The sequence below is a fragment of the Lacerta agilis genome, chromosome 9, assembly GCF_009819535.1.
Source record: "Lacerta agilis isolate rLacAgi1 chromosome 9, rLacAgi1.pri, whole genome shotgun sequence".
In the NCBI taxonomy this organism is placed as follows: Eukaryota; Metazoa; Chordata; class Lepidosauria; order Squamata; family Lacertidae; genus Lacerta; species Lacerta agilis.
Window position 1 is genome coordinate 11258022 of NC_046320.1, and position 14159 is coordinate 11272180.

The following is a 14159-nucleotide window of genomic DNA, read 5'->3' on the forward strand; positions in this document are numbered from 1 at the left end:
AGAGCGGCTGAGGGAAGGCGGAGCCGCGGAGGCGGCGCGGGACACCTTCGCGAGAAGAAGCCTCGAGGTGCTGCGGGCGCCCCGCGGGCCGTGGCTGCCGGCCCAGCGCCCGGTACCGGGCTGGGAGTAAGGCTCACCGAAGGCGCGAGAGGCCTGAAGCGCCTCTTGCCTCAGCCCGAATTGTAAACGCAACTGAAACCTTTTTCTTCTTCTTCTTCTTTTGCTGAATTGCACGTTCACGTAGTAAATCCATCTCCCTCCTCCGAATTCTTTTCTTCTTCTTTTCTTTTGCGTTACCAGTGACACGTTAAGATGAATAGATAGATGGAGGTTCATATGCGGAAACCCCTGATTTGTAGACTTTCAAGAGGGTCCAAGTCTGGGAGGTTTGAAGAGCTTCTTTCTTCTTCTTCTTTGGTGATCACTCCTGGCCTAGTAAGATTGTCTTCCATAAACAGGGTTTTAACAATGAATCCTTAAGTGACTGTGGAGGCCAATTCTGGACCCACACATCTTTCCACAGTGGGGACATTGGTTTCCGGGCAGGAGTTGATCACGGTGTGGATTTGCCAAGTGTGCCTTCCTCTCAGCATGTTTATCCCTTGTGTCCTGAGTTTGAGTGTCTCCAAAGCCCATGACACAGTTGGCAAAGGCTGTTCCCCAACTGGAGCGCTTGCAGGCCAGTGTTTCTCTGTTGTCAGTGTTTATACTACATTTTTTTAAGATTTGCCTTCAGACAGTCTTTAAACCTCTTTTGTTGACCACCAGCATTACGCTTTCCATTTTTTAAGTTCGGAATAGAGTAGTTGCTTTGGAAGACATGACCAGTCCAACAAAGTTGATGTTGAATAATAATAATAATAATAATTTATTATTTATACCCCGCCCATCTGGCCGGGTCTCCCCAGCCACTCTGGGCGGCCTCCAACAAATACCAAAATACAATACAAAGTCACAGTTTAAAAACTTCCCTAAACAGGGCTGCCTTCAGGTATTTTCTGAATGTCAGGTAGTTGTTTATTCCCTTGACCTCTGATGGGAGGGGGTTCCACAGGGCGGGCGCCACTACCGAGAAGGCCCTCTGCCTGGTTCCCTGTAGTTTTGCTTCTCGCAGTGAGGGAACCGACAGAAGGCCCTCGGCGCTGGATCTCGGTGTCCGAGCTGAATGATGGAGGTGGAGACGCTCCTTCAGGTATACAGGACCGAGGCCGTTTAGGGCTTTAAAGGTCAACACCAACACTTTGAATTGTGCTCGGAAACGTACTGGGAGCCAATGCAGATCTCTCAGGACCGGTGTTATGTGGAATCATTGAAGAATCATTGCTTCAGCACTGGTGATATTTGCTTCTTCTAGTACACTGATATTATATTGCCTGTCTTCCCAAGTGATGTGTAAAAAAATTCAGGGACACCGTTGATGGAATCTTTCGAGGAGTTGGAGATGGCATTTATAACTGGTCCATGTTTCACAAGCATATAGTAAGGTTGGTAGCAGTGGCATAGCAAGGGAGGGGCATAGGGGGCGCTGCGCCCCGGGTTCCAGGGGGGGTGACACTTGGCCCCTCCCACCACTCCCCGCTGCCCGGCACCCCGTCCGTGCTGCTCCATGGATGGCTGGGGCAGCCCGGCGGCTCCCCTGGTCACCGCAGGAGCAACAGCGCCGGGTGGGATGCATCCCGCCCAGCGCCGCTGCTCCCGCGGCAACCAAGCAAACCACTGACCAGCACTGGGCCGGATGCACTACGCATGCGCGTTATTCTCGCGCATGCACAGCCCGTCCCAACGTGCGTCACGGTGCATGCGTCATTATGTCACGACGCCCCGCCCCCAGGGGGGTGCCTCTGCCCCGCCGCCCCGGGCGGCGCGGAGGCTTCCTCCGTCACTGGTTGGTAGTGCAATTGCATTGTAAACAAGCATTTTCGTTTCCCTGCAAATGTCCCAGTCCTCAAACACTCTGCACTTCAATCGGGACGAAGCCGCACTCGCTGAGCTCAGGCAGTGCTGGATTTCGGCATCAGTGTTGGCCCTTGTGGAAAGATAACTGCCCAGGTAGGAGAAGTGATTGACATTTTCCAATGTTATACCATTGAGTTGGATTTGAAGAGCGCAGTCTTGGTGACTCTGAAGAAAGAACTTGCAGGAACCTGAACATTTGCTTTGCTACATGGTGAAAGCTACCCTGGGGCGAAATGTAAATTGGTCCCTCAGTGCTCTCTCATTTGCAGTGACCCTGAAAATTCTGGATACGCGTAATTGGAAACTGCTTTCCAGCGCTGAATTAATAGGAAACCTGCAGCAGCTTCAGTCATCTACCACCTGTAGAAACACCTTCAAAGAGCTACCGTATATACGTGAGTATAAGCCGACGCAAATATAAGCCGAGGCACCTAATTTGACCACAAAAAAACTGGGAAAACTTATTGACTTAAGTATAAGCCGAGGGTGGGAAATGCAGCAGCTACTGGTAAATTTCAAAAATAAAAATAAATACCAATAAAAGGCTTGGAAAGAAAGGGTCTCTTACAGGGAGGGCTCAGGGGGTAAGGGGGCATATTGTGGGTACATTTCAGGGGGCAAGGGGAATATTCTGGAATGGATTAAGGGGGAAGGGGGCAGATTCTGGGAAGGTTTCAGGGTGGGTGGGGCATATTTAGGGAGGGCATGAGAGGCAAGGGGGCATATTCTGGGAAAGTTTCAGGGTGGGCAGTTTCTAGGGTGGGCAGAGCTGGGATGGGCAGGGGTTAAGAGGGAAGGCTTGGAAAGAAAGGGTCTCTTTACAGGGAGGGCTCAGGGGGAGGGGGCATATTCAGGGAGGAATTAAGGGGGGAGATTCTGGAATGGATTAAGGGGGAAGGGGGTTGATTCTGGGAATGTTTCAGGGGTGGTTGGGGCATATTTAGGGAGGGCATCAAGGGCAAGGGGGCATATTCTGGGAAAGTTTCAGGGTGGGTAGTTTCTAGGGTGGGCAGAGCTGGGATGGGGGAAGGGGTTAAGAGGGAAGGCTTGGAAAGAAAGGGTCTCTTTACAGGGAGGGCTCAGGGGGAGGGGGCATATTCAGGGAGGAATTAAGGGAGCAGATTCTTGTAAGGTTTCAGGGGTTGATAGTTTCAGGGTGGGCAGTTTCTATGGTGGACTGAGCTGGGATGGGATGGGGGCAAAAGCAACAGGCTCTCTGGGGCTGAGCCGGCTCGCGCGCCTGCTCGTCCTCCTCCTGCTCCCGCTGCCCCTGTCGCTACCTGCTCGTCCTCCTCCTGCCGTCGCTACCTCTGTTCCCCTTCGGGGAGAAGGGACGGGAGGAGGAGGAGGAGGCGATCCTCGCACAGAGCAGTGACTGCTCTGTGCAAGGCATCGGAGAGGAAAAACATCGAGGAGCACTTTCTCCCCACTTTTCCCTCCCCGATGCCTTCCGCAGAGCAGGCACAGGATCATAGAGTCTCAGCGCAGTTTCTACAGTGGGCAGAGCTGGGATGGGCAGGGGAAGAGCAGGCACAGGATCATAGAGTCTCAGCGCAGTTTCTACAGTGGGCAGAGCTGGGATGGGCAGGGGTAGAGCAGGCACAGGATCATAGAGTCTCAGCGCAGTTTCTACAGTGGGCAGAGCTGGGATGGGCAGGGGTAGAGCAGGCACAGGATCATAGAGTCTCAGCGCAGTTTCTACAGTGGGCAGAGCTGGGATGGGCATGGGTAGAGCAGGCACAGGATCATAGAGTCTCAGCGCAGTTTCTACAGTGGGCAGAGCTGGGATGGGCAGGGGTAGAGCAGGCACAGGATCATAGAGTCTCAGCGCAGTTTCTACAGTGGGCAGAGCTGGGATGGGCAGGGGTTAAGAGGGAAGGCTTGGAAAGAAAGGTCTCTTTACAGGGAGGGCTCAGGGGGAGGGGGCATATTAAGGGAGGAATTAAGGGGGGAAGTTTCTGGGAAGGTTTCAGGGGTGGGTAGTTTCAGGGTGGGCAGTTTCTATGGCGGACTGAGCTGGGATGGGATGGGGGCAAAAGCAACAGGCTCTCTGGGGCTGAGCCGGCTCCCGCGCCTGCTCGATACTTGTCCTCCTCCTGCTCCCGCTGCCCCGTCGCTACCTCTGTTCCCCTTTGGGGAGAAGGGACGGGAGGAGGAGGAGGAGGAGGCGATCCTCGCACAGAGCAGGCACAGGAGGAGGGATCAGAGAGCAGGCACAGATGGGGGATCGGCAGGGCAGGGGAGACAAGCAGCAAGAAAGGATCCCTTTCTTGCCGCTTGTCCCTTTGCAGCCGCCCGCATTACTTGAGTATAAGCCGAGGGCGGCTTTTTCAGCCCAAAAAATGGGCTGAAAAAGTCGGCTTATACTCACGTATATACGGTATGTTAAATATGATTTTTTTCCCCCTTAAAAATAATCTCATACATTTTTACATTTTATTTGACTGTGAAACACTTTTATGGATCTTTATTGTTCTGAACATTCTCTTTGATGGAAACATGGCAAAAGGAATTTAAGGTGTGCACTTATATAAGACTACAATAAACCTGTAGAATGCATTGGTCAACATGATTATAGTGGGAGACAGTGGTTTGCCTTAAGAACGTGAGAAGAGCCTTCTGGAACAGGCCAGTGGCCCATCTGGTCCAGCATCCTGTTCCCACAGGCACCAACCAGATGCCCCAGTGGTAAACCTGCAAGCAGGACCTGAGCACAAATAGTGCTTTCCCCTCCTGTGGTTTCCAGCAACTTGTATGCAGAAGAATTGCTGCCTCCAGTTGTGGAAGGAGGGCAGAGCATAGCCAACATAGTTAATAGCCATCGATAGCCCTCTCCTTCTCCATTAATTTGTGCAATCTTCTTTTACAAGCCATCCATCAATGCCTTCTGTCGAAGCAAGTTCCATAGTTTAACTATGTGTTATGTGAAGAAGAAGAAGAAGAAGAGGAGTTTGGATTTGATATCCCGCCTTATCACTACCCGAAGGAGTCTAAAGCAGCTAACATTCTCCTTTCCCTTCCTCCCCTACAACAAACACCCTGTGAGGTGAGTGGGGCTGAGAGACTTCAAAGAAGTGTGACTAGCCCAAGGTCACCCAGCAGCTGCATGTGGAGGAGTGGAGACGCGAACCCGGTTCCCCAGTTTACAAATCTACCGCTCTTAACCACATTGGTTTTATTCCAGATGAACTCACAAGAACTCAGTTCCAGCACCTCTCAGATGGGTGCCATTGCCATTCTAAATGAACAAGGGAGGCATTTATGGTGAGTTCCAGCACCTTGTTCCCTAGAAAAATAGCACTGTGAATAAGTACTTTATTTTATCTGTCCTAAATCTTTCAGCATTCAGCTTCACTGAATGTCCATGAGCTCTAGTGCTATGAGAGAGGGAGAAACACTTTTCTCTATAAACTTTTTCCAAATCATACATAATCTTATACACCTCTATCATGTCCTCCTCTTTTATTTACTTTTTTAAAACAAAACAAAAAAAACCCCGTTTTCACCTTTCCTCGTAAGGAAGTTCCTCTTCCCTGCATATTTTCAGCTCAATAATAGGAAAGGAACTGGAAATAAAAGTACAAATATCATAATTCTGCTATACAAATCAGTGGTGTGACTACATTTTTAAATAATCTGTAGACTTCTGGTGACTAAATCTTTATAAAATAAAAAAATAAAAAAGAATATTTTTATAAAGGTTTAGTTACCAGAAGTCTACAGATAATTTAAAAATGTAGTCACACCACTGATTTGTATAACAGAATTATGATATTTGTACTTCTATTTTCAGTTCCTTTCCTAAAGTTCCCTAACATGGAATTCACCTTTTTTCAGGGCTGTCACACACAGCATTTTCAGGACAGAAGAAAGAAAGTACTGAGGTTCTGATCACACCAAAAATGATATTGTAGAGGTAGAAAAGCTTCAGAAAAGGCCAAGCAAAATGATCAATGGATAGAGCAGCTCCCCAGAAAAGAGAGGTGGGGGCTGGGGGTTGGCTTAAAGAAAAGGTGAGCAAGAGCTGACTTGATAGTATGCTATAAATTTATGCATGGCATTGAGAAAGCACATAGAGGAAAGCTATTTTCCCTCTCGTAACATAATAACTCAAGTGGGCGCTTATCTACCAAGTCCTCTGGTCTGGCAGTGGTACTATGTAATGCCAGGTCAGTATAAAATCAGACCATGCTCGGCCATTCTTTGATCATGGATGAAGGCACCAACTTGGCATGTATCACTGAGACCTGAGTGGGTCAGCTGGGTGGGTCTGACCTACTTGGTGCAGCACCAGGCCATACTGGAGAGCCAGGGCAAGAGCATCACCAATGTCCATAGGAGTTCCATCTCCTTCGCTATAAAATGTCTAGCATTATGCTGGCGGACCTCAGGGCAATCGTTCATAGTGAGTCTAACATCCATATAGAGGCTGCTGTTGGGCCAGCTTGGGACTTTGTGGTTTCCATGACCACCATGTGGCTGTCTCAAATGTTCATCGGTCTAACACACCAAGCAGATCATGTAATCTCTCCCCTGAGTGAGGCAAGTTGTGGTCCGAAGGTACTGTGCCTGTGGTTGTAGTCTGACCAGTATCTGGTGAAGTGTGGGTTGGTGGAGGTACCGGTAATTCACACCTAGAAGGGTGGTGTACCTGTTTGAATGGTCTGCCCCGGAGCCTGATCAATTCCCGAATGCTCCGGGGGATTTTACAGCTGAGAAAGCTTGACCATCCTGTCAAAGCCCTGATCTCACTGTGGAATGGTGAGTTGAAATCAGGGCCAAGCCACTCACCCATGAGACAAGGTGTGGCAATCGCCTCAGGCAGCAAGAGCCACAAGAGAAGCAGATCCAGCCTCCAAGGAATGCATTGCCTTCTGTGGGAGCAGCAATGACTGCGACACACTGCCAGGAAGCCAGACATTCTGCTTCCTTGGCAGCCCTCTGCATGCCACCTCCACAGTGGCCTCTCAGTGAATAGGAGGCACTGATGGTCTTCTTGCACTCCTAGGGAGGAAATATTGGGGTCTCCTGGGTTCTGCACATGCCCAGCGTGATTCAGAGAAGCACCCTAGCCCATGATGGCCTTTGATGCCCACTGTTGGGTAAGGTTGATTAGATCCTACCCCACCCCCCACCCCGCGCGCGCTTGTTCCTGATGTAGATCTTCACTCACCCCTTCTTCCCTGGTGGTGGGGTTCCATTTTGTGGTTCGCCTCAGGTGACAAAAAAACTTGGGCCAGCCCTAGTTGAGATGGGTGGTTGGCATAAGGCGTTGTGGAGCACATATAATTCCCTTGTATTTTGAGGAGCTGTGGGCTATGAAGACACACGCCAGCACACAGAGCTGGTCCACAGGTGAGGCGGGATGCAGCAGCCGCATCAGGCAGCAGAAACGCAAGAGGCAGCATCCTGCCCACCCCACCACTTCTGCCGCTGTGGAAGAAGCTCTGTTTTGGCACTGATGTCCCTGTGCCCCTAGAGGTGGAGGGAGGTTAGTGCCAAAGCTCTCTGGAACGCCCCTCTCTCACTGAGTATTGGCCAGAGGGGGGTGTTCTAGACACCCTTGTGGATTTTGCCACACACACACCCAATCTTGTAGCGAGGCTTTCCAAGGTCTTTTCCTTGAAGGGAAGCCCTTGCAGAGCCTCACCCACACCCATCACGAGGATGGTAGCAGGACATTTTGCTTCAAGCGCAAAAATGTATTGGGCTTTCCTTGCTGGCAGAAGCCTTGCTTTGAAGTTTACCAAGCTCTGGTTAGTGTGCACAGTCATGCCTACCACGCAGCAGTGTGTGCAGCTCAGAAGCCATGCTTCACAGCCTGCATTGCATCCTCAAGTAGCTGACCAGCAGAGCTCTTTTGGGTGGTTCTGAGGCTACTGCTAAGCAGGAAGGACCACCGCAGCCATCAAATACCTGCTGTGATCAACTGCACATTTTAAGGATAAAGTGTAGGTGACTGTTTTTTTTTTTTTTAACAGACAGCTTCTAGCACTTGCCATGGAAATAATCCAGTCCAAATTTAAAATGGTTGGACAAATCATCTTGATTTTATCATCATCATCATCAAACTTTTGATTGGCATCACATACAGACATTCAAAACATATCAATACAAAGTTACCACTTTCCCCATGGTACAAAACAATTACCAGAAAAAGGAGAGGCAGAGCAGACTATTGTCACATATTGATTTTATAGATGATAGCATAGTTGAGACTACATAGTATTAAAACCTGCTTGACCTCTCTTCCTTGCCCATATAAAGTTGACTGTATTTGTGTAATTCTGAAATATACTCAAAGTCAAGTATGGATTTCATGCTCTTTATTCAGCTCATAGTAGCGAGGAATGGAAGTTCCCCCAAAACGTCTGCTTTATATACATTATTTACACAATGGGCCCCACGTGATTGGCTAATTCTGGGATACTCCTGTATGCCAATCAGGTTGTGGATTCACTTCCACCTGGAGGTGGATTGGGTGGCTCCTGCGGACCAATCAGACTGCTGCATTTTGGATCCTATTCAACTCAGTACATAACAAATTCAAATCCAGATTTTCACTTGGAAGTTATGGTGATGTGTATATTTCAGAAGGCACCAAGTGAAGCTTCATCCACTGCATCTTTTGCTCTGCATCTCTCCTTCAGGCTCCAGCCTGATGACTTCTCCAGCTATGTTAAAGCTGCCACTGAACTGGGAGGCAAGAACTTGTGACTGCTTACCTCTGCTGGTCCTTTTGTTTGCTGTTCCGCTTGCAGAAAGGACTCCAGGTATGCTTTGGATTAATAACTGACAACCTACTTCCTCCATTGCTTGTGTGTTGAAAAGAATTATTAGTTTTGCCCCATTACAGGTGAGCAAGATATGCGAGAGAGAACTGGTGGATAAATGGGGCAAGATGCACAGCAGCTACAATCTTGCTCAGTTTGTAATATGGCTGATCCAGGATATTTGAGTTGTGTGGTTGTATGAAACACACTGAATTTCAAAAATGTGGAATGCATCTATATACAATGAGTAGACAACCCTTTGCTAAAACCACCCATTTTTGCCAACTTGGGCCATACAGAAGTTGTTTATTTGAACTTTTCTGTCTTGGGTTCCATTGGAGGCTCATCTTCATTGCTGTGTTGGAGATGTGGAAAATGCTATGAACTAGTCTTGTCATAAAGCAGGGTTGGGGAACCTATGGACTTGCACCATCCCTGACCATTGGCTATGCTGGCCGGGGCTGATGGGAGCTGGAGTCGACAACGCCTAGAGTGTCAAGGTTCTCTCCCAAGAAGCATGGCAAAGTAAGTAGGGAGGGCCTCCTACCTTAGAAATCCAAGACTGCAACATAATGCAGAAGGAAAGAAGTGAGCACAGGAGAACTACAATTGCTACAGCTATAACAAATAATGAATGAGATCAAATTAATCTTATCCTAGAATGGGATAATGTAGAGCAGGTTGATTTTAGTATTTTTGTTTTTATTTTCTCCCTCAAATTTCAAGGCCTGGCTTCCAGGCACACAAGCTGAAATCCTTGCCTGCATTCTCATTTTTCAGTTTTACTTCCATGCAAATCTTTCCTGGTTGGATAGTGAGAGGCTGGCTGGGAGGGGCTTGCTCAGATGCAGCATAGGCAGATGACAGCAGTAGCTGCAGCAACAATCACTGAGCTAGTACCAGGCAGCATTTGCTGCAGTCAGCTGCCCCTGCCTGCCACTTTCTTCACATTCTGCAAGATTTCTCAGCGGCAAGCTTTCGGAGCCGCCTCTGCACAGGAGCTCATTTAAGGAGCAGGTGGCTAGAGAATTTAGCTATGTCAGCAGGGCCTCTTTCCTTTGCATCTGGACCCCTTCTGGCATTTTGAGTTCTGCATTGTTGATTTTTGGAGCCGTATCTTGTGCTTGTTCTTTCTTTCATCCACCTTCAAATCTTTGCTGCATCACAAGCTCTCATTATGCTGTACATCATACCACAGTCTGTTTCTTGCCTCTGCTAGGCAGTGGCAGCATGGATGGTGTTCTTGTGACGACCTCTGCTGATTCTATCAGTCCACTGCGGACAGGCATGCTGAGTAATCCTGCTGTAAATGGGCGAGGACACAGACACACGGAAAATTAACCATGGCTTTCTTCGAGACCACAACTATGTGACTGAAGGTAACGCAGATGTTGACATAATTTATCTTTTTGTTGTTGAATGCTATTGCATTATAATCAAAACCTGTATTCACTTGTTTGGGTAAGTTATATATAATGAAAGCAATTTTTTATGTTTAGCAGATGAAGAAGCCAAATCTCTCTGGTCTTGCTAAAATGCAAGGAAATTTGTCAGGTTCCTGTAAAAATCTGAAGTAAATGGAGCACTTGGATTAGCTTGTTGAGAGGAATGTGAGCAGCTGGAACTGAATGCCTAGGAGATAACTTGAGAGATCAATTAATTTGATAGGCTGGGCTTCCATACATCTTTGGAAATATGTATTCTTTACCTTGCACCAGATCTCTTTTAAGTGAGCCCTTCCTTTTGAGTCTCTTCTGACTTTCTGTCTGGAATGTTATGTAAACCTTGTTCCTGTAAATGTCATGGATGCTAAAAGATTTATAGTGAACAAATATATTTTACAGGCAAGCAGGGCTTATATCCACAACAATGTATAGCTGCATATAGCATAATACTGGAAATATGGTTTTAAAGCAGTCGGTCACGACTGAGCAACATGGCTATCAGTCACTGTGTGATCAGGTTGTGAACTTCCCAAGCATGTCGTTGTGTGTTGCATGTAGCCTGTTTCTGTAGCATCTTCCATGTGGTACAGCTAGGATGGCAGCTTACATAAATTTAATCAACTGGGCCATGCTTGATTATTGATGATCTGCATTTTTCTAGAAGTATGAAGCAGCTTTATTACTGGAACTACAAAGACAATTTTGGAAGAAACCCCCATCACTTGCTTGAACTTAAGGAGCAATATAAAAATTAAGTCAAAACAGCCATTTCTACAGCATTGACTCCTAGGCCTTCTGCTTTTATGTTCTAATTTGTTGTTTGAATTCTCGCATCTGTGTGCTTTTTGTCCTATGCATGTCAATTTTTGTTTTATATTAAATATTATTTACACATATTTTGCAGTCAGGTGGTAAGGTCGTTTTTTGAATGGGTATGAAGGATGGCAAAAAATGTGCAACAAGACAACTGTAGTGTTCTCACTTTAGCCATGTAGGCTTGTACATGTGGACAGCTGTAGGTTAAATAGAAACTGGATTCTTCAAGGATCCAGAGCAGTATTTGGTGTCCTCAGGAATTACCACTGGAGAAAATAATTTGCTCAGTTCTAATATATCTTTATATATTAAAAAAAATATCATGCCCAGAAAATGGGTGTTGTTATAGATCTTTTTCATTTTGCTGAGCATACTGCTGATTCATGCTTTCATGGTGGCTAATACTTGAGCTGCATTTATTTTTAAAGTTTAGTCACTTTCCTGCAAGAGTAGCCTTGAAGGAGAATGTAGAGTTGCCTTCCCCCACCATACTGTTCATAGAAATGTTACTACAAATTAACTGTTATTTTCTCATGGCAAAACAGGTTCGTAGTGTCATATTCTTCATTATTTTCTATTTTATTTTAACACGAGGGGTGTTCATGCAAAATACCCTTCGTGTGATAAAAGAAGGAATGGGGTGGTACCCAGCGGCTGCGTTCCCCCACTGCTGACGCACTCGCACACCATGTGACCATGTGTCAGGTGGCTTTACAACATGCTCATATAGAAATCTTCTATGCGGAGGTGATCCTGGGTGGCTTACAGCATATGCAAAATATTAGTGTGTATATATATATATACATATATACATATATATATATATATATATATATATATATATATATATATATATATGTAGAATCTCTTCACACACGTGCCACAATTGTGTGTTTGGGTGGGGGATCTGAGCACTTTTAAATTGATGTCTGAAAGAGAAGTTAATTTGAGAAAAATTTACATGTCTCAAGTTTTCTTCCTTTCATTTTGTGACCTCCACCTACTGTTTGGCTTGTTTGCACCTTAAACAGAACCTTAAACCTTCCTGAAATAAATAAATTGTGGTGCACATAAGTATTCCGTATGGAAAAGGAGAAGAAATAATGGAGGGCATCCACCTTTAGACATCAGTGTTTGGCATCTCCGTTACCTCTCAGTTCTATCTGGAGCTGTAGATGAAAAGTGTACCTAGGTTATGAATATAGATCAGCTGACTTAATTGGACTCTTAGGGCCAGTCTTGCCACAGGAGTGCTTTGGGAATTATTCCTGTTGAGACAAAACATGGAAAATGTTGCATCAGAAACTAAAGCATTGGGGTTGGGGGGGGCCTTTCCTGGGGAAAAAACATAGATTCCTGCAGACTTTTCTTAATAGAATATTTCTCAAATTTTATGGATTAATGCTATGCCCAAAATTACTGGGGATTTTTTGGTTATTTGATGTACTGCTCTTTGTTCAGAAATAGTACTCCGAGAGGTCTAGCAAAGAAGTTTGAAGCACTATCAAAGAAAAATAAATAGGATAAAATAAAACATTATAATTCAGTAAATAGCAACGTACATTGAAAAATAACAGATAATGGCTCTAAAGTCTGGGCAATTAAGAAGTTATTCAACTAGTGCCAGAAGAATATCAGACAATGGTGTCATGTACGGTCAAACCACCGGGCAAGAGGGGGGGAGAGCCCACGAAAGCTCATACCAATAACAAACTTAGTTGGTCTCCAAGGTGCTACTGGAAAAGGATTTCCCCCCCCCCCCGACTACAGCAGACCAACATGGCTACCTTCCTGTATAGGAAGTTGTTATTCCTCTACCTAGCTCAGTATTGTTGAATGTGACTGGCAACACATTCAGACAAGAGTCTCAGTAGAGGTTAGATTGTAGATAATGATTGAGGCTATTTATGGAAACTTATTTCCCTGTAATTATGTACCTAACGTATCCACTGAAGCCAAACGTGGGAATGTTCAAAAATGCTGAGTGATACATGCCAATTTCACTCTAGATACAGTGCCAGTTCCAAAGCAGTGTTCCTCAACTTTTCAAACAAAATGACCCTGGTTTTCTTCACAAAGGTCTACTGAAAGAACTGGACTGCATTGGAAATTTCCTCAGCAGGCTTCAAACCACAATGGATTAACAAAAGGTGGGGTGTGCTGCATATTAGTGCCAGGTTGATCACTGAAAAAATATCTGTCATCTAGGATTTTATTGTCGTTTGCGGATGAGTCACAACTTAAGCCATAGTTTGGTGAAACTGATTATTTAGATAGGGTTGCTATATTTAAAAACATTTTTTAACAAAAATCGTCTGGGTTTCCCCGGACATTTTGCAGATTCAGCAAAAATCTGCCCGAACGCCATTTTGCAGCTCGATTCCCGGATTTATGACAGCCCTAATTTAGATCCATTCCAATTTGGCTTTTACTCTGATTTTTGTTACCCCAGTAGATCACCTGACCAGGCTGCTACCAAGTGGTGTTCAAGGTGGCTAGCAGCAGCAGTGCAAAGAAAAATACAAAATAAAATGAATCAAATCATAAAGTGATGCTATAATGTCTTGTCAGGCTATAAAACCTGAAAAGTTATTATTGGGCAGACATAAATAGAAGGTTGGATTTTGTCTTGGAGACTCTTGATCCTCAGTGAGACATGGTGGGTAGCTCAGTCAAACCAGTAAAAACAGCAGCCAAACCAATAGCAGCATGATTCCAACAAGTTGCCATATGAGACAAAGAGCCTGTTTGGATGAAAAAAAAAAAAAATTTTTGCCTCAGATGAGGCTGGACAGCCTTCCCTTGGCATGTAGTTCAAGAGCCTGGGAGTAGCCGCTATGAAAGCTGTCTCTCAGTTTCCCACTTCAGGTGTCAGCAGGACAGAAAGAAGCATTCAATATATATATATAAAATAAATAATTGTCCAGTAGCACCTTAGAGACCCTCTAAGACATTTTTATACATACCGGTATATATATATTTCGACTGCGTCAGACCAACATGGCTACCTACCTTAATCTAGAAAGAAGCATGTCTCTGAAATATCTTAAAACATGGGCAGCTTTATATATGATCTGTCCCAAACTGCTGGGCGCCTCCCCAGGTAATTCATCCAACTAGCCAGGTCTCCTCGACCTGGTCTAGCCAGCTCCCCACATTGGCATCTCAT

At 45.9% G+C, this 14159-nt stretch overlaps 1 protein-coding gene across 3 annotated transcripts in view; it reads left to right on the top strand.

Moving 5' to 3' along the window:
- The first annotated feature begins 8649 nt into the window (after positions 1–8649).
- Positions 8650–14159, top strand: part of PPP2R2C (protein phosphatase 2 regulatory subunit Bgamma) — a 39717-nt gene continuing 34207 nt past the window's right edge. For 2 of the 3 annotated variants that reach the window (XM_033160276.1, XM_033160278.1), the window contains exon 1: positions 9645–10108. Coding sequence is in view for 1 of the 3 variants with exons in the window: in XM_033160277.1 (XP_033016168.1) it covers positions 10039–10108 (70 nt within the window). In the remaining 2 variants the exon portion in view is untranslated. Of the gene's footprint in view, positions 8730–9644; positions 10109–14159 lie in introns of those variants that run through there. The other variant, XM_033160277.1, reaches the window with a different exon arrangement.